The sequence below is a fragment of the Lontra canadensis genome, unplaced genomic scaffold (assembly GCF_010015895.1).
Source record: "Lontra canadensis isolate GAN:19392208 unplaced genomic scaffold, GSC_riverotter_1.0 scaffold23, whole genome shotgun sequence".
Classification (NCBI taxonomy): Eukaryota; Metazoa; Chordata; class Mammalia; order Carnivora; family Mustelidae; genus Lontra; species Lontra canadensis.
Genome location: NW_022631017.1, coordinates 22,105,321 through 22,126,303, shown reverse-complemented (window position 1 = coordinate 22,126,303; position 20,983 = coordinate 22,105,321). Strand labels below are relative to the sequence as shown.

Sequence of the window (20,983 nt, the reverse complement as noted above, 5' to 3'; positions counted from 1 at the left end):
CACTTGGCTTTAACTCCCTGTGGAAAGATGTTTCTTCTCTCTTGGTATAGGGAAGGCATCTTTCACATCGGAATTTTATCTCCTGTTTTCAGGAAGAAAAGGAGAGATTAGAATATCCTTCTTGCACCTGCTATTTTATCAAGAGCCTTTAACTCAAAATAATCTTGATGCCAAAGTGATTTATTTTGGGCTGTCATCTTCTGCCATCCTTCACTTTTAAAGGATAATTTTGCTGGAGATAGAATATTAAGTTGGTGGGTTTCTTTTCTTTAAACACTTTAAGTATGCCACTTACTCTCTTGCTTGAATGCTTTCTGAAGAGAAGTACAATCTAATTTCTATCCTTCTTCTAGAGGTAAGATTTTCTTTTCTTCTGGCTTCTTCAGGTTTTCTCCTTTTTTTTTTTTAATTTTCTATGGTTTGAATATGATATGCCTAGGTGTAGCGTTTCTGGTATTTATTATGCTTGCTGTTCTTGAGCTTCCTCAATTTGGGAAAATTCTCCATCATTATTACTTCACATATTGTTTCTGTTCCTTTCTCTGTTGTTTTCCTTTTGGCATCACTGTGGTGTGCATGTTCTACCTTTTGTAGTTACTCCACAGTGCTTAGATACTCTGTTCCTTTTTTTTTTTTTTTTCCATTCTTTTTCTTTTACTTTTCAGTTAGGTAATTTTCTATTGATATATCTTGGTATATCTTTAAGTTCACTGATTTCTTTCCTTAGCCATGTCTAGTCTAGTGATGAACCCATCAAAGTCATTCTCCATATCTGTTAGTATGTTTTTTAATACCTAGCATTTCCTTTCAATTCTTTACAAAAGTTTCCATCTCTCTGCTTACATTACACCATCTTTTCTGCCATTTTCTTCCATTAGAGCTCCTAGCATATTAATCATATTCTAAATTCCCAGTCTGAAAATTCCAAAATCTCTGCATATCTGAGTTTGGCTTTGTCTCTTCAGACAACACTGTTTTTCTTTGTCTTTTAATAGACTTTGTAATTTTTTGTTTAAAGCAGACATGATGCATCAGATAAAAGAAACTGATGCAAATAAGCCTTTAATATGAGGTTTTATGTTTATCTAGCTGTTAGTCAGTGTTTACTGTTTTCTGTATCTATAGATGTTAGAGGCTAAAATTTTATTCAGTGTCCTTGTATTTTGTCTCCCTGTTGTTTTTCCCTAGAGACCAATTCTTCTTTTTTTTTTTTTTTTAAGATTTTACTTATTTATATGACAGACGGAGATCACAAGCATGTAGGGGGCAAGCAGAGAAAGAGGGGGGAAGCAGGCTCCCTCCTGAGCAAAGAGCCTGATGCAGGGCTCGATCCCAGGACCCTGAGATCATGACCTGAGCTGAAGGCAGGGTCTTAACCCACTGAACAACCCAGGTACCCCTCGAGACCACTTCTTAAACAGAAATATAAATGCTTCAGTTATAATCCCCTGTTATTATACAGGAGTCTTGTTGATATGTTTAGTAAGGTATAGGGGAAGAGATGCATTCTATAATCCTGTATTTATGTCTGAGTCTTTTCATGGCACTGTGCCCTATGACCTTCACAAGTGCTTCTCAGCTTTCTTCCCCATGCCTCCTTAGATGAGATAGAATATGGCAAGTGGGGGCTGGAGGTGGGTATTTCTCTTCCCCATGTGGAAAGATAGAAGAGGTTATAATTGGGTATTTCCCTTCCCCCTACGTCAGTTCAACTCTGGTAAAACCCAAGTTGGTTAGGCTGTGGTAAAATAGTTTTCCTTGAGGGCAGACCTTTTTTTAAGGAAAACTGAATGCTGTGACTTTTTCTATTATTCTGCTAGAAGCATGAAGGGATTTTTCTCTGATCTTCACCCTGAGAACCTGGTGGGTCTCTTGGGAATAAACAAGAAAGTGGGGGTGGGAATCCCCCTAAACATGGACCCCAGAAGTTTTATCTCTTAAACTTGTCTAGGCTTTGTCTCCAGCAAGTAGTCAATTACTCTTAAAGTGTTCTTACTAGTTGTTGAATCCAGTGGAGGCTTCTGCTGCCAATAAGCCATAAGTGTATATTAACCTATTACTCTCATTTTGGGAGTGATGGTTTTCCTTGTAACCTCAATTCTCTGATGGATCAAAGACGAGTTGTTGATTTTCAATGCATGTACTATTGTTCCTTATTGAATGTTCTACTAAGGCACATTCATTGTTATTATTTTTATACCTTAAAATGTCTAGATTGTTGTTCTACAGAAATTAAATAGTAAAAGTAAAAATACTTATTGCACAGAAAAAGCCATTGAATAAGATACACTACAACCTACAGGGGCATGTTTTAAATTTTATATATATATAATACCTTCTATGACGTATAGCAGGAGTATTAGTGGTACAAAATTTTTTTTCCCAAGGAAATTTTATGTGGAACTCTACTTATTTAACAGATCACATCCTTTAATGCTCAGTCAAGGATATTGTTCTGACAATAGTTTTTCATTTATTCAATTCATTTATTGAGTACCTACTATATACCAGGCACTATTTGAGACATTGGGATATGTTGGTCAACAAAATAACCATAGATTCTTATACCACAATACCTGTAGTGCCCAAATATAGTTTGGGACCTAGGTTACATTAGGGTCCCTATGTTCTGATGGATCAGTTCAGAGCCTGCAGAAAGTCCTTATGACATCTGTTCTACCAATGTTTCACTGTTCCCTCAACTTGAGAAATGGCATGAGACTATGATGCTTACCTAATGCTAGTGCTACCATTTTTAGACCTCATTAATTTCTATCCAACTTGCTGAGATCTTAGAGTTTTTAAAATTACCTTCAGATTCAGGGAAGCCTGTGGCAATAATCTTAAAACTTTGAGTATGTGGAGGACCTGGGTTGCTTAGTTGGTTAAGCGTCTGCCTTTGGTCATAATCCCAGCATCCTGGGATCGAATCCTGCATAGGGGAGCCTGCTTCTCCCTCTGCTGCTCCCCCTACTTGTGCTCTCTCTCTCTCCCTCCCTCTCTCTCTCTCTCTCTGTGTCAAATAAATAAATAAAATCTTTTTTAAAAAAAGTTTGGGTATGCTAAACTTTTTACAATGAATTGATGAAGGTAAGTGTTCTCTTAGCCTTCTTTCAATTTTTTTAATGAAGCATTTTTATAGATTTTCATCCTATAGACAACCATTGATTTTTTTTCTTCTTTTCTGTTCTCTATTCAAGAATATAAAATAATGCTTTTTCACGTTATGCCTTTAGGAACTCTGTTACACAGCATGTGCACATAATATAACACAACTTATAAAGTTATAGTTTCCAGATGCTGCATAAAGTTAAAATATAAAACATAATAACATAGGTAATGCTTTTAAAGAGGAAATTCTGTTTTCAAAATCTTCCAAATTATTTGTTTTCAAAAGCATGCAAGGAAAAGAAAGTGTATTGATAGAAATGTGGCTGGAGATATTGGGAAACAACAGTGGATTGTGAAAATGCTATAAAACATTACATGGTAGGAAACTGCCAAGAAAATATAAACCATTATACAACTCTGTTAATAGTAACTTTATTTCTAATTCAAGACCATTCTAACAATGTATGTGAGATAGTGCATGGAGAGCAGATAAATAATTTTAGGACAATATTTTAAGTGTCTCTCTAGTCTCAAACAAAGACTTCTAGGATAGTGGGTGCTTAGAAAGAATTTGAGATTTATTAGTCCTCATTGCCACATTAGGCAAAGAATACATTGGTAAGTACCCACCAGCTTACCTAAGTCTCCTGAATGGCTTCTCTGTGACCCATCCTATGACTCTCCTTTTCTATCCAGGTTAATGGAACATCATCAGAGAAAGAATAACTTTCACATTGGAAAAGCATGCATCTTATTGTTGACTTCCATATGTTAGTCTTAAGTACCTTATATCCCATGATCTTGCAGTGTTGTTCTGCAAGGGAATAGAATTTTGAATGAAGAATGTTTGTCTTGAGCCTTATGCAGGAAGGGTCTTATTCAAAGTACTGAAAATTTCTTTTAAGATAATTTCGTATGTTATGGCTGGAGCTCAAGAGCATGACTTCGAATGATATTATAAACCTTCTGAAAAAGATATATACACGCAGATATATACTTATAAATATGCACATATATTTATCTATGTTATATGAGATAAAACTATTTTAAAAACAGGAGAATGATTAACTCTAGAATCAGGAAAATAATTATCCTTAGGTTATAGTGAGGTGGATGAAATTTTGATAAGCTTCATAGGGCTCTAAGGAAGGGACAAGTTAATATCTCTTTTGTAAGCTGAGCAGTGAGCTTATGGGAATTGATTTTACATATGATCTACTTCATTTTAAAATGTGAAAAAATGAAAGTCACACATAAGAAGTGTTACATCATGAATGTCTGATTTTTTTTCCAGTGGAATTTATCTATGACACCAGTAAGGATTCTAATACCATCTCAGAGCAAACTTTGATGGACAAAATGTCATAATCTTTTTTTTTTTTCTTTCAGTCCGAAAGGATATAGTTCGCATCCTCCCCAGTTTAGATGTTGAAGTCAAAGACATCACTGACAGTTATGATGCCAACTGGTTTCTTCAGCTGTTATCTACACAAGATCTCTTTGAAATGACCAGTAAAGAGTTCCCCATAGTGGCTGAAGTCATAGAGGCACCTCAGGGAAACGAGCTGCCCAGAAGCACTTTACAGCCTGGGAAAACCATTGTGATCCATAAAAAGTACCAGGCATCGAGAATCTTAGCTTCAGAAATTCGAAGCAATTTTCCTAAAAGGCACTTCTTGATCCCCACTAGTTATAAAGGTAAATTCAAGCGGCGGCCTCGGGAGTTCCCAACTGCCTATGACCTTGAGATAGCAAAGAGTGAAAAGGAGCCTCTCCACGTGGTGGCCACCAAGGCCTTTCATCCTCCTCATGATGAGCTATCATCCGTATCTGTCGGGGACCAGTTTCTAGTGCATCACTCACAGACGACTGAAGTCCTTTGTGAGGGAATCAAAAAAGTGGTGAATGTTCTGGCCTGTGAAAAAATCCTCAAAAAATCCTATGAGGCAACACTGCTCCCTTTGTACATGGAAGGAGGTTTCGTAGAGGTGATTCACGATAAGAAACAGTACCAGATTTCTGAGCTCTGTGCACAGTTCCACTTGCCCTTCAACGTGAAGGTATCTGTGAGAGATCTTTCCATTGAAGAAGACATTTTGGCTGCTACACCAGGACTGCGGCTGGAGGAAGCTATCACAGACTCTTATCTACTCATAAGTGACTTTGCCAGCCCCAAGGAGTGCTGGGAAATTCCTGTCAGCCGCTTAAATATGACTGTCCAGCTAGTTAATAGTTTTTCTGGGGACACAGGATCAGTTCTAGTCAGGAGTCTGGTTGAAGAGATCACCGAAGAACAGTATTACATGATGCGAAGATATGAAGGCTCTTTTTCCCACCCCCCACCTCGCCCTCCCAAACATCCCTCAGTGGAGGAAACAAAGCTTACCCCGTTCACCTTAGCAGAAAACAGGGCTGTGGGTCTGCTTAAGTCTCCCAAGGTAAGGCTATGATTTTGTAGTTTTTCCTTTTTAGCATTTTTCTTGAGGCAGTTTATTTCAAGTCTCCTCCGAGTTTGTTTTTTGCTTACTTTTCTTTCTCTCATGCCATATCTGAAATGAGCCTTTCTGATGCACAGTAGATGAATGAACATCAACAGAGCATAAGCTGTTGCAGCATTTTGTATTTTGATGCTTAACCAGTAGATGTGACAAGAAGTTTGTATTAAATTAGAAATAGCAGGGAGGACATTTGGATATGATGACCCAAACTGCCGTCTCAATGGGTCTTGGTAATTAGGAATGTTTGATAAGTTTCCTCAGAAGCAAATCTCTTTATTTTGGAAGTGCTGTTCTTTTTTTCTAGGTAGAGTTGTTTTAATACTTCATCCAGGAAATGAGCATACAATAAACTCCCTTCTTCGGGGGGTTAGCAGTAGCATGCATCTATAACACATGTCTTCATTTTGTTTTATGTGCAAAAAGATGTAAAAATATCTTGGCAGAACTGTGTGTGAGCATATGAGCATCTGCCCACATTCTGCCTATCTGAGGATTGTAATCTTTAACAGTTCTATTGAAAAACAAAATCAATAAAATTGCAGACAGTGTGAGATCATAACAGAATCAACAACTCCATAACCATTGGAAAGATTTTGGGAAGGGAGGGGTCTCAGCTTCATTTCTACTTAAAGTCTTTGCTTCTTGAAAACTGCCTGCTGTGTGCCTGGAAAGCACTTGCCAGTACACCATGGAGTGTTAGGTCGTTTATCTGGCCAGCCGTGGTGCTGTGGTGTGTGGAAGGAGTGCATTCTGGCCTGGCAGATGTTGTTGGAGCAGCTTGGGGAAACAAAGCAATTAGTAAAACAAAGAGAGATGCTGTGTTTACTCTCTATACTCAGGAATGATAGCAGCCTCAGGCTTTAAGTATGTGGGTATGAAAATACTTTTAATTCTACATTTCAAAGAGTGCATTCTGAGTGTATGCTGGATAAATCTGGAAAGAATCTTCAAGCTCATTTTCAGAAGAAAGATAAAAGGAGCAGAAATTTCCTTTCCAGAAAAAACAATCTTGAAGGAGTCATTTTAAATTAAAAAATTGTTCCCAAATAATGTTGATTAACAGGTTGCTATTAATGTGGAGTGTGTCTGACTTCTACTGTTTAATATATTTTTATTGCTGAATGGAATGATGTGAGAGATGGAATGCTGGTCTTATTTTTAGTGGTAGGTAGAATAATTCTCCGCCTCACCCCCCCGCCACAATACCTTCCCAAGATGTTCATGCCTAATCTTCCAGAACTTGTGACTATGTTATATTAGATGGCAAAATAGACTTGGTACATGTGCTCAAAATTAAGGACTTTGAGATGAGGAGATTATTCTGGATTAACCAGATAGGTCCCACTTAGTCACAGATCCTTAAAAGAATCTTTCCCAGTTGAAGTCAGGGTCAGAGAAAGATGTGACTCAGGAGAATGGTCACAGGGAGATGGTGTTGTACCTTTGAAGATGAAGGAAGGGAGAATTGAGTCATGGGATGCAGATAGTTTCTAGATGCTAGAAAATTTAAGAAAACATTCTCCCCTAAAGCCTCCAGAAAGGAACACAGCTCTGATGTGGTTTTGGAATATAGGTGAGGTATGGTGGAGTGAGGTGTGGAGCTGATGACCAAGAAAGATTCAGCCAGTCTTTTGTTCCCTCATCAGCTCTGTCAACACCTTCATTTTAGCCAGTGAGACTTATGTAGGATTTCTGACTTACAGAACTGTAAGATAATCAATTTGTATTGTTTAAGGCACCAAGTTTATGTTACAGCAGCAATAGAAAGCTAATATAAGACAGAAGTTAAGCATGAGGAATAAGTAAAACCTTTGCATAGAAAAATCTATATTTAAGTCAGAACTTGTTTTTTTTTTTTTTTTTTTTTTTTTTTTTTCCAAAAGTGGTTTTTCTTTTTCTTTTTCTTTTTAATGAATTTATTAGCTCATGTACCCATAGAGAACCTAAGGGTACAGCTAACTGTCCTAAGGACAGTTGGAAGGAGAATTTTGAATGTGGCCAAAGTGGATTTTGCTTTTCATCACAAGAGTTACTTTCACAGACTAGTTTTACTCATACAAAGCACACTATGATGATGGTTCCAGCATCATATAGTCTCACCACTTGAGAAGAATATCATCTCTTTGTTTGTTTCCATTTCTAAAAGAGGGGGACTTTGGAGTACTTGCCTATTTCCTGGTTCAGTCGATTCATTGGCTCTCCCAACTTACAGTAAAGACTGGTGGGGAAGGAAATGAGGACTGGTGTCTCAAATGGTAGAGATAAATGTGTAGTATGTGAAGAACCAGAGATGTCCATTACAGTCAGAAAGGAAGGAGTTGAAAATCCTAAACTACTAAGAAAGCATTCATAGAAAAAAAATATGGACTACAAGTTTTAAAAATGCCATTTCACAGAATGTCAGATGAAAATGATCCAAGTGTTTTATTAGGAGAGAAACTCATAAAACAATGTTACACCTAGATTACTGACTTGGAGAAACCCTCAGACCCCCTCCTCAGTTTCTTCTTTATTCACACAAATGCCACAATCACAATACTTCTGACACCAGATATGTGAGTTTTCTGACACCAAACAGGTTGCTGACACCAAGTGGGTGTCCTACAACTTAACTCAATTCGAAACTACTTACTTGGAGATAGTGTCCGATTCCACATGTTAAGGGCTCAGTACCTCAAGTCTGACCCCCACTTCAGATGCTAATTGCAAGTAGTAGGTCTCAGGTTACCTACAACTTCTATCTGAGAAGGCTACAAATTGGAGTTCCCACAAGCCCCTCCTCAGGTTCAGTGAGCTCCCTAACACGGCTCAGCAAACTCAGGAATTGGGTTTACTAGTTTATTAAAGGATGTGATAAAGAATAAAGATAAATAGTCAGAGGAAGAGCTATGCAGGGCAAAGTCTGGTAGGGTCTGAACATAGGAGCTTCTGTCCTGTATAGTTGGGATACACTACCCTCCTGGTATATGGAAGTGTTTGCTAGCCTGAAAGCTCTCCAAATACCATACTTTTGGGATTCTTGTGGAGGCTTCCTCACATAGGGATGATCAATTATTAACTCCATTTCCAGTCCTTCTTCCCTCTCTGGAGAATTCCAGAGTGGACAGTGGTGGAAGGGCTGACAATTCCAAGCTTCTAATTATGGGGTGATTTTTCTGGTGAACAGCCTCCATCCAGAAGCCCATCGAGTCACCTCATTAGAACAAAAAAAAATATTCCTATTACCCAGGAAATTTCAAAGGATTTAGGAACTCTGTGTCAGGAACCAAGGATAGAGACCAGTATATACATTTCCTAGTATCTCACAGTTACTAAAATAAAAGTAATGCAATCTTTGACTAAATTCATATGTGTAAGATTCCAGATCAACTTAATAATCGCTATGCTAGTTCACTGGTTAGACCATACAGGGATCCTTTTGTCTATTTCTGAATCTCACTTCTTTTTAATTTAATTTAATTTAATTTAACTTTAAGATTTATGTATTTCAGAGAGAGAGCACACAAGCGGGAAAGGCAGAGAGAAAGAGAATCTCAAGCAGACTCTATGCTGAACATGGAGCCTGACATGGGGCTTGACCTCAGGACACTGAGACTATGACCTGAGCCAAAATCAAGAGTCAGATGCTCAACCAACTATGCCACCCAGGCACCCCTCTGAATCCCACTTTAAAGAATATCGAGTCATAGAAGTTTGTTAAATGTTGAGTTATTTGTTAAGATGTTAAAAAATCCAAAGCCATTTTTATCTGAGAAATAATTGATGGAACTGCGTGATTAAACTTGAATGATACTGTTGTATACATTTAAGGAGCTACTCTGTGGCAAAGAATACATTCCTTTTTTTTTTCTCTTTTTTTAAAATATATTTTTAAAAATATATTTATTTGACAGACAGAGATCACAAGTAGGCAGAGAGGCAGGCAGAGAGAGAGAGGGCGAAGCTGGCTCTCTGCCAAGCAGAGACCCCAATGCGGGGTTCGATCCCAGGACCCTGATATCATGACCTGAGCCGAAGGCAGAGGCTTAACCCAGTGAGCCACTCAGGCACTCCCAAAGAATACATTTTTATTTTCTATCACAACATTGGCTGAGAGTGAATGGGAAGACAATTCTGGTGTGTAATATGTGGGAATAGATTCCTTGTCCCCAAAAGGTGAAAGCAGAAGCTAAGAAACTCTAGGTCAGAGATATTATCAGGACACTTGAGCTCAGCTGAAAGTTTATCAGTCTGTTGAGAAGGGTCAATAATTCTTTGTTTATAAGTAGTTTCATCAATGCTAGTGTAGTAGATAAAAAATTATATTTTCTATGAAATCATTTAAAATGGGAGAGAATGCTACCATTTACCTATGCTCAGACCTACTGACCTCATTTTCAACACATTTTCCTACCATGAAGATAGAAATCTGCTTAGCAGATCATTTTTGAAATATAAACAGAAGTTCTCTCAGTTTCTGCATAATCTACTTGAAAAGTCTTGCAACCAACTATTTCTTATCATCACAGTGTCATCCGTTCATATATTTCTTTTATGTTTCTTCTCATATCTACATTAAAGCTCTTCTATCTATGTATGCTTTTAGAAGTGATCGGTTAAAACACTTTTTATACTCCACAGGCAGGAAGCAGTCATTGAAAACAAGCCTCGAAGATTTTAACTTGCATATGGAATATTGCTTTAAACTCAGAGGGCTGTTCAGAGTTTAAATATTCAAACCCACTTAACTCCTTAAAATACCTTATTCTATATGTAGATAAGAATATCGGATTCCTCATTATGTAAGCTTACTTATGTTTTCCCAGTGGGTCAATACTTTTCTGAGATCATTTCTTGCACTGTGAAATAACAGGACGGATGCATGTGCTACCTGAGAGTACAGATATCCACCACCAGTGATGAACCCTACAGGTTCATCTAGGAAGTTTAGAAATTAAGACTGTATGAGGACAGGTTATAGAGACTAGGTTAAATAGAAAGAACTGTTTTCCAGGGTAGAATTGCAACTGCTCTCTAGCTTGAGTAATGCCTAGAATAAGGAAGGATCCACTGTAGTAGTGCTTTGGAAATTTTAATATGGATATGAGCAGAGGCAGGTGTAGGGTGTGTGGGCGGTAGATATCCCCTGAGATAACAACACATCTTGAGACATAAGAAGTTTTCCATGGAAGGACTTTATTGTTTTGAACACATGATGACCATTAGGGGGAATAATGGATGGGGTCTGAACAAAGGGATGAAAATGTCCTGAGTGACCCCTTAACATTCTTTTTGGGCTTAGGACAGTGTAAACATAACATCTTTAAGATCTTTGCATTCTGTTTCTTCATCAGATGAGAACAGTGTCATAAAATGGCTAAATAAATGGCTGGGCTTAAAATTGTTTTCTAAATGGCAACGTTGTGGGGCGGACTCTCCTTTCCTGAGGGTTAGTTCCTATGTCAGAAGTAGTTTCAGATAGTTTGAAAGAACATGTACTCACTGCGGTTTTTGCCTGTCGTGGATATATATGGCTATGACTTCTGAGTGCCACACAGGAGAAATGTAACTTCTGTCTTCTGATGAAAGGGCCTATATAACCAGATAGAAAAACAAACCTTTGGTTGAAAGATGAGATATTCCACTCCTTCAGAGACTGCACCTGGGACCAGAAATCTTGAATTTCACTAACTCTGTTTGGCCATTTAATGCCCAAGTGTGTACTTTGCTGCTGGAATTTCTAGATTTCCGTCGGGCAAGAACACCCACAGGAGACATTAAGGCGAAGAGCAAGGGAGGCAGTAATGGCAAGGTGGTGTGATTTGAGCAGAAAACAAGCCCGGTACCAGAATTAGAGAGCTGAAAAAGACAGAGGGAAGCAGTAGTTTCTGGGAGGTGCAGAGACAACACTTCACCAGCTGCTAATGGGTGCTAAGACTCACTTCTGATCTTGTGTGACAGTTAGTGGCTGAAAAGTGTTAAAGAAACCACGCTCCTAGGGTAAATCTAGATTGTTAGAGAATAGTATTATATCCTGTGCTTTTGTTTGTGTTAACCTGATGTAGTATAAAGACATTAAGAGTGTTTGGGTTTGTAACCAACTCTACAGTTCTGAAGATTATCTACACGCAATGCATTCTCTCCATCTAACATAGAAGTTGTACGTCTGTTTCCCTGTCAATAGGGAAAAGTAATGTTTTAGCAGTCTTCAGAGACCAAAGGCAAAAAATGGTGGAACATGGACATACATAGAAAGCTGGGATTTTAAATCTGAGAAATAAGGAAGAGGGAACTTATGATCTTCCTTTAAAATGGTGACAAATTTAGCATATGTCCAGCAGATATTTGAGCTGTCCTCAAGGTTAAGGCACATACAGATTAAGACACCATGGATTTTGAGTTGCCCAAGATCTGTAGCCTAATTTAAAGGCATGAGCCTGTAAACAGCCAACTATAGTAGGAGCAAGTAAGAAAAGTGGGAGGAGAAGGGAAAGGATGAATAAAGGAAGTGCTGAGTTGAAAATTAGCCAAACTCAAGTTCCAGCTGAAACCCTGCAGGTAGAACTCTGTACTCAATAGGAAGTGTGGAATAGTTATAGGTTCTTTTTGTGCTTCTGGAAGTGAGAGAGTAAACAGAACTTTTAAAGTTTTCCTCTGGTATAATATATACTATATTAATATTTATAGCTGGATAGCCAAAGAATGGCTTAAATGACTTTTAAATGAAAAAAATTAGTTAAAGTCAGGCATTAAGGAGACATGACCTGATTTTCAGGAAATGTCAACCAAAAAATGAATGTTATTCAACTAATAATAAAATACTCATTTTCTCTAGAGAGTTTATGTCCAAAGAACACTGTTTTCCTTCTGTGAGGCTGAAGTGTAATCCTACTCAGAAATTCTTGAATTAACCAAACTTTTGGCCCTCTTTGAGTTTTTAACTGACAATATTCTCAGCAGGGGAGTGAGGAAAGACTGATGAAAAACATTAGTGAATGTTGCTCCTTGCCTCCCTCTCCCTCCCTCTCTGTGGAGTCAAGAACTAAATACATCACCGCATATGTGATTACCACATTTTTAGTGTTAGTGGTTATTATTTTTTAGCCACAAAAAAAATCATTTAAAAATTTGTTTATTTTTCCAGTGGATTGGCAAAATGATTGAAAGAAATTTATAGTAAATCATTTCACATTAGATTTCTGGCTTTTACAAAGATTAGGATAGTTTTCATTTTTAAAAAACATTCATAACCTGGAAATCCCTGTTTAGAAATAACCAGTTATCACTGAAGAATCAGTAATTTGAAATGCTGAGTGCACAGTATGTATAAAGTAAGGGCATGTGAATTACCCACTTCCTGTAATCCCTATAGGGATTTATTGATTCATTGAGTGTTGGCTCACTAGATATTTAAGTTCTGTTGTTTGAGGTCACTTCCTTCAATTTCATTTTTTAAATTTTCAAAAAATCTAAAGAGTAGTTGGAAAAATCTAGAGGAGGGTAGGTTAGTTCCAGCTAGCTTTGCATTTTCAAAAACTGATTTATCTGAGTTTTCCATTTCTATATCAGTTCTGAATTCATTTTAGAATAAAAACCTTACCTAGAAATAAATTGATAAGACATAGGCTATATATTTGAGCAAATATGTTTTGCTACAACTCAGTTTCTTGCAAGTGAACCATTACTTTTAATCTCTTGGTGGTGTTTCCAGGCCTATATAAATGAAAACATTTATGTTTTGTTTCCCAAACCAAATTTCCTGGGTAAATGTTAAGATAGAAAATGAGCACAAGAGTACTATGAAAGAATGCTTAAAGAGAGTCCTCCTAAAATCACTATTTTTTTTAAATTTGATAAGTAGAAAACTGAAGAAGAAAAAGATTTATCTCAATACTAGAGGAGAGTAGTAAGTAAAAATAGAATTTGAGAGACTAGAGGTACATAAAAACTCTAAAAATTCAGAGAAAGATATGATTCATGCTAATGCATTATTTTAGGACAGTCTTTCAGCCAGCCTATTATAGCACTAAAAAAAATTTTTTATCATACTTTTCCCAGAATCTAACTTCAATATGATCATGATGTCTTGGAAAATGTCTACCTAGTGCTTAGTTTTCAATATACACTTCTAATAAAACAAGTTGCTTTTAGCTATTTTGTAAGACATGCCATTAAGATATTTACCATGAACCAATCACATAGCTAATTTAAAATCTGGTGAGGAGAGAAAAAAAAATAGAGGAAATCAAATAAGGCCATTGACTACAAAATTAGCCAAATGGAATATATCTTTCATTTGGCTATATATGTGTGTGTGTGTGTGTGTGTGTGTGTGTGTGTGTATGTATATCATAGACCACTAGTACTGTATAATAAGTCTATTGTTATTTATTCAAAAATTGAAAAGTGCTGATTATAAAATTGTGGAATTAAATAATATATAAAAGCAAGAAATATCTGTTCTCCTAGTGTAAGAGAGAAGAAAGTAATTTTAACTTGTGATATTAAATACTTAGATCACTAAACTTTATATATCATTTGTCCTTATTGGAAATTCGTTGTTGTTTCCAAGTGCTTTCCAAACCTTAACTAATGTTCAAAGATTTTATTTATTTATTTGACACAGCGAGAGAGACAGAGAGAGAGGTATACAAGCAGAGGGAGTGGGAGAGGGAGAAGCAGACTTTCTGCTGAGTAGGGAGCCCGATGCAGGGCTCGATCCCAGGACCCTGGGATCATGACCTGACCGGAAGACAGACACTTAACCGACTGAGCCACCCACGCACCCCCCAAACCTTAACTAAAGTTTAAAAAGTGCATGCTTACTAGTTGTGAAATAGAATAAAACACAGTTGTATGAATTGTGTAATCAAAGGATGCGAACTTTCTGCCCAAGGTATTTTTCTCTTCATTGTCTCTGGTTCTAGCTTCTCCCCTGAGCTGTAATCATTTCTGTATTTTTCCATTCACACTAGACTCTTCTTGAGCCAAATTTGCTCTCACAGGGTTGAGAGGCATCCTGCATTCAATAAAATATCATAAGGTCTATGATCCAAGCTGCTCAGTGTTCTGTAATTAAACTACTTGCCCATTACTGAACTCTTCCTCTGTTCCTGGCATCATGTTAGGTGCTAACATGTATTATTATTTAATCCCTCACACACTTCATGAAATGGATGCTGTCATTATCCCTATTTTGGAGATGAGATAAATGAGACTGAAAGGTATGTAATGTGTTCTGGTTGGCAAATTTTGTGGTCAGTCCTTAGTTCTCAAAATTTTTTTTTTCAATTCCAGTATAGTTAACATACAGTGCAATATTAGATTCAGGTGTACAATATGGTGATTCAACTTCCATACATCATCCAGGGCTCAATAGGATGAGAGCATTCCTGAATCCCTATCACCTGTTTCACCTATTCCCCCATCTACTCCCTCTCTGATAACCATCAGTGTGTTTTCTATGGGTAAGAATCTGTTTCTTGGTTTCTCTCTCTCTCTCTTTTTTTTTCTTTTGCTCATTTGGTTTGTTTCTTAAATTCCACATATGAGTGAAATCATACAGTATTTGTCTCTCTCTGACTGGTGTATTTCACTTAGCATAATACTCTCTAGCTCCATCCATGCCATTGCAAATGACAAGATTTCATTCTTTTTTAATGGCTGAGTGATTTCATATATATGAAATATACATATATATGAAATCACTCAGATATATATATATATATATCTCACCTTCTTTATCCATTTGTCTACCAGTGGATATTTGGGCTGCTTCCATAGTTTGGCTATTGTAAATAATGCTGCAGTAAACATCAGCATGTTTATGTCCCTTTGATTTAGTATTTTTGTATTTTGGGGGTAAATGCCCAGTAGTGTGGTTACTGGGTCACAGGGTAGTTCCATTTTTAACTTTTTGGAGAACATCCACAATATTTTTCACAGTGACTAGACCAGTTTGCATTCTCACCAACAGTGCGCAAGGGTTGCTTTTTCTCTACATCCTTGCCAACACTTTTTGTTTTCTGTATTTTTGATTGTAGCCATTCTGACAAATGTGAAATATCTCACTGTAGTTTTTATTTGCATTTCCCTGATGATAAGTGATGTTGAGCGTCTTTTCATATGTCTGTTGGCTATCTGTATGTCTTTGGAAAAATATTCATGTCTTCTGCCATTTTTAATTGGATTATTTTGGGGGTGCTGAGTTGTATAAGTTCTCATAAAGGGAACATACCTCAACATAATAAAAACCATATATGAAAAATCCATAGCTAACATCATACTCAATGGGGAAAACATGAGAGCTTTTCCCCTAAGGACAGGAACAAGACAAGGATGTCCACTCTCACTCTTTTATTCAACAAACTCTAGAAGTCCTAGCCACAGCAATTAGACAATAAAAAGAAATAAAAGGCAACTAAATGGGTAAGGAAGAAGTAAAACTTTCACTACTTGCAGATAACATGATACTATGTATAGAAACCCTGAAAAAGTCCACCAAAAAAATACTAGAACTGATAAAGAAATTCAGTAAAGTTGCAGGATGCAAAATCAATATGCAGAAATCTGTTACATTTCTATATACCAATAATGAAGCAGCAGAAATCAAGGAATCAATCTCATTCACATCTGTAAAAAAAAAATAAATAAATAAACCAGTAAGATACTTAGGAATAAACTTAACCAAAGAGGTAAAACACCTGTACCCTGAAAACTATAAAACACTTATGAAAGAACTTGAAGACAACACAAAGAAATGGGAAAACATTCTATGCTCATGGGTTGAAAGAACAAATATTGTTAAAATGTCTATACTACCCAAAGTAATCTGCACATTTAATGCAATCCTTGTTAAAATACCAACAACATTTTTCACAGAACTAGAATAGTTCTAAAATTTGTATGGAATCACAAATGACCCCAAATAACCAGCGCAATCTTGAAAAAGAAAAATAAAACTGAAGTTATCACAATTCCAGACTTCAAGTTATATTACAAAACTTCAGTAATCAAAACAGTTTGGTACTGATGCAAAAGTAGACACATAGATCAATATAACAGAATAGAAAGCCTAGAAATAAACCCACAATTATGTGGTCAACTGATCTCCAACAGAAGAGGAATGAATAGACAATAAGAAAAAGTCTCTTCAACAAAGGGTGCCGGGGAGACTTGTCAAACACATGCAGAAGAATGAAACTAGAACACTTTCTTACACGATACACAAAAATAAACTTAATATGAATAAAAGACCTAAAAGAGAGACCTCGAACCATAAAAATCCTGAAAGAGAGCCAGGCAGTAATGCTTCTGACATTGGCTATAGCAACATTTTTCTAGAATGTCTCTTAAGGCAAGGGAAATAGAAGCAAAAGTAAATTATTGGGCCCACATCAATATAAAAAGCTTCTGCACAGTGAAAGAAATAATCAACAAAATTAAAAGGCAACCTCCTGAACAGGAGAAGATTTTGCAAATGATGTATCAAATAAAGGGTTAGTGTCCAAAGTCCTTATATTATTTGAATACAAAACAGTAAATGGCATAGTTGAACACTGCCTCCTTTTTGAAATCCATTCCTTGTTTTCTGGAACATCACGCCCTTCTGGTTTTCTTGTACTGTAGTGGTTGAATTTCCTCCTGGATTTTTTACTGTCTCTCCCTCTTGTGGTCTCCCTTAACTGTAAGTATCTTGAGTGATTTCGAGCTTAATCCTTAGTATCCTCTCTCTGCAGGCTCACTTTTTAAGTCTCCATCCTTACTCACAAATTCCTTATTTTATACCTATAAAAGCTCTCAGAATTAGTCACATGTATAGATTTATTAAGAAAAGCAACCGGAAGTGGACTCATATTTTTCCTTTAAAACCTACTTTAATGTGTTTAGATGTCATCTTCTAAAGAAAGTTCAGTTTTTGAGAAATGGTAGTCTGTGACATTGTGTCTGGTCTTTTGGAATTATCAGAGGTCAGAAAAGTGATCAGGGGAGGACAGATACGTCCTTTTGATGTTATTCTTGTAAATGCTGGTTTATCATGCTTAGGATTTTTTTTTTTAACTGCTTCAATGGCAAAAAGCTGGATAGCACCTTAAACTATGTAAGAGATGTTAGAATTTTAGGGAAGGCCTAAGGCCATTCTTGGCATCAGCAGAAAACTTTTAGTAACAATTAAAGTTCACTGAAATGAATGTCAGGAGCTGGACCGCAAACAAGGACTAGGACCAGTAATTTTGGAATTCCACACCAAGTAGGTGACAACACAAGGTCGAGAAAGACTATTAAGACTTTTCTTCAACAAGGGAGAGATGACCTTATTAATGAAAAGAGGACTAATATGGATCACTATGTTAAAGAGCTCAAAATAATTGACACATCCTTCTTAAGCCAAGAAAAATTCAGAGTGTATTACTGCTACATAGAGAAAACTAGAACTATGTAATTGCAATAAAAGATTGAGGAGAAAGATTTTAAATCTATTATTTGCATTTCTTTAGATATTACTATAATTGTATATTGCATGTAAAATGTTCTTAAATTATTTATATCTGTAATTATTTTAAAATGTTAAGATAATGATTATTATTATAATTGTTTACACTTATTTTAGCTCCATAGATGCAAAGCCTTAATTGCATGCCATTTGCTATGATAAGCACTGGAGACACATTAAGAGAATGAAGCATAGTATCTAAACTCAGGAGACTTTCTGTCTAATGGATTAGACACAGGAAGATAATTTCAGTATGAAAACTGGAAGACAAGAATGCTCTTATTTGGAGAGAGCATGGATTTGGGGGACAGTTTATTATGATGTATCAAAAATTGGGATTGAGCTCAGAAAAAGATATTTAGATGTCCGGTTGAAGTAAGTGAGTTTAGGCAAGTAGAATCAATTAGATGTATAGCAATGGTTACTGTGATCCAGCCAGAAGGAGTCTCAGGTGTCTGCGATAGTGTGTAGACATAACTCTATCAGGATCCTGGAGAGGTTTATAATGGCTGTAGCGTAGAGCGATATTATGAGGGTGGAAGAGCAAATAGGGCCGAATCAGGAAAAGTGTGTCATTACCAAGCTTCTTAGTTCAGGCTCATAACTAGTTTGGTTCACTTCTTAATTATTCTGTTCCAGGTGAGGAATTCAACTCCCTCAATATCAACTTCTAGATTCTCTGCCACAGAGTGCCGTCCTAGTGTTCAGGGCTCAGTCTTCCCGTTACTAGATCTCTCTTTTGCCTGATTCAGCCATGAAGTGATTGTGTGACTATAGACCCTTCTCTCCTGGGCTAATCTCCTAAAGACTGCTAACTCTGTTCTTGGGAACTCCACCCATCATCCCTCATCTTTCAACTTTTTAGTCATTTCTTCCTTTCTTTCTATTTTGCCACGAGTTACTGTTTTTTGTTTTTTGTTTTTGTTTTGTTTTGTTTTCCCTGTACTTCCACTCCTTTTTGGACAATAGACCCTAGTGCCCCATTAAGCCCACCGCTAAAACATTAGCACCTGAAACAAGCTAGTTCCCATTTTCACCTCACCCTCCTAAAAGAAATGGTGCATTCCTCTAGCATGGAAGAGAATGAAGACCAACAAAATCAGTTGTATTCCATATTAAAAAAAAAAAAAAAAAAGACTAGTCCTTCCTTAAACTGGTCTATTTTTTAAGGAATCTGTACTTTCTATTAGAGGATAGAGGAAAAATGGAGGGTATTTTAGAGTTCCCAGTAGGGAAATAATAATAAAATTTCTGTTTTAGATACAAAACATTTAGAAAAGGCAAGTTTATAGAGACAGAAAACAGGTAAATGGTTGACTAGGTAGGTAGGGTTAGAGATTGACTACAAACAGGCATGAAGGAATTTTTTTGGATGATGAAGTTGTTCTACACCTGGATGGTTGCCCAACCCTTCACATTTAGTAAATTCATTGAATTGTACACTTACAATGGTGAAAACATCAATTATACCTTAATAAATCTATTGAAATGTCATTTTGGAAAATCTAATTATAGAGCAGATAATCAATTCAGATAGAAGTAGAGAGAACATTAGAAAGCCGAACTACCAATATCAGACAGAGAGCAATGACTGCCTCTGTGACTGGAAGACAAATATTCAAGAGGTTTTAGGAGATGGTGTTTGTATGATCCATGGTTAACTAAGTGTAGGGAATAAGAAAGGCACAAAATAAGGAAAATATCCAGATTTCTGATGTAAGCATCATCACCATGGATGGTGGTGAAACTCATTAAAAAAGGAGCTCAAGACGCATATAAAAGGTTGGTTTTTCAGGGGCAAGATAAGAGTTTCGTTTAAAGTATGTTCAGTTTAAAATGTCTGTGAAATGTCTGAGCTGAGATGTCTAGTAAGAAGTTGATGATGGTCTATAGTTGAGGAAAGAATTCCAGGCTGAATCTGGTGATTCAGGTGTCAGCAAATATAAATGGTAAATGAGGTTCTGCGAGAGGATGAGATGAAGCTGGAGAGTGTGTAGCTCACGAGGAAAAACAAGATGCACTTCTGTGAGGAAATCCAAAATATAAGAGACAAAAGAAGTCATTTAATTATAGAAAGTTACAGTATATGTCTATTTTAGGGTGAGTGTAACTTTCCCTTATCCCTCAAAGTAGAGGGAAACCAGATAATACTGAACAATAAAAGGACAGCTATACCATCTTTAAAAAATTAATCATGTTAATCTTTCTTCTGTGTTTCTTATCTTTATGAAGGTCACTAGCATCTATTGAGTAGCCTAAAGCAGACATCTAGAAACAGTCCTTCCTATTTTTGCCTCTTCCCACATAGCAGTCATTGAATCTTATGGATTCTACTTCCTTAACATTTTTAAATATACACTGTTCTACTTCAGGTCCTCATCATTTCTCTTCTGGATTATTGAGATCATCTCCTAACTAGTTGTTTTATGTTTGGTCATATTATATTCAAATTTATTATCCACATCACTGATACAGTTAACATTATAAAAGAAAAATCTTACTGTGTGATTCTCTTGCTAAAAATTCTTTGTGACTTTCCTTTAAATTTTTTATTATCTGTCCCTTATTTGGTTCTCAAACCTTACTTCTCTCCATGCCATACCTCACATTTATACTTTACCATAGTGGATTTGCAGTTTGCAAAGACTATTCTTTCCTGAGTTCCCTATCTTTCCAAATGGCATTTTATGATTTTTGTTTGTTTTTAACAACCAGTTGTTAAGGACTTAGTAAATGCTAAATAACTAAATAATTCTTATTAAGTCCTTTCAGTGTCCATATAAATGTTATTATCATTCCCAGTTTATAGACAAGGGACTTGAGACACAGAGAATAATTGCCCATGGAAAGAGAGCTATCAGTAAGTGTTAGAGCTAGAATTCTAAACTATCCTTTGTCCTTC

General features: G+C 36.5%; 1 protein-coding gene across 4 annotated transcripts in view; it reads left to right on the top strand.

Moving 5' to 3' along the window:
- THEMIS (thymocyte selection associated) overlaps positions 1 to 20,983 on the top strand; it is a 184,435-nt gene that overhangs the window by 95,006 nt on the left and 68,446 nt on the right. For 2 of the 4 annotated variants that reach the window (XM_032862500.1, XM_032862499.1), the window contains exon 4: positions 4,501 to 5,549. In XM_032862500.1, coding sequence (XP_032718391.1) covers positions 4,501 to 5,549 — 1,049 coding nt within the window. Of the gene's footprint in view, positions 1 to 4,500; positions 5,550 to 14,790; positions 15,078 to 18,198; positions 18,519 to 20,983 lie in introns of those variants that run through there. The other 2 variants (XM_032862501.1, XM_032862502.1) reach the window with 2 other exon arrangements.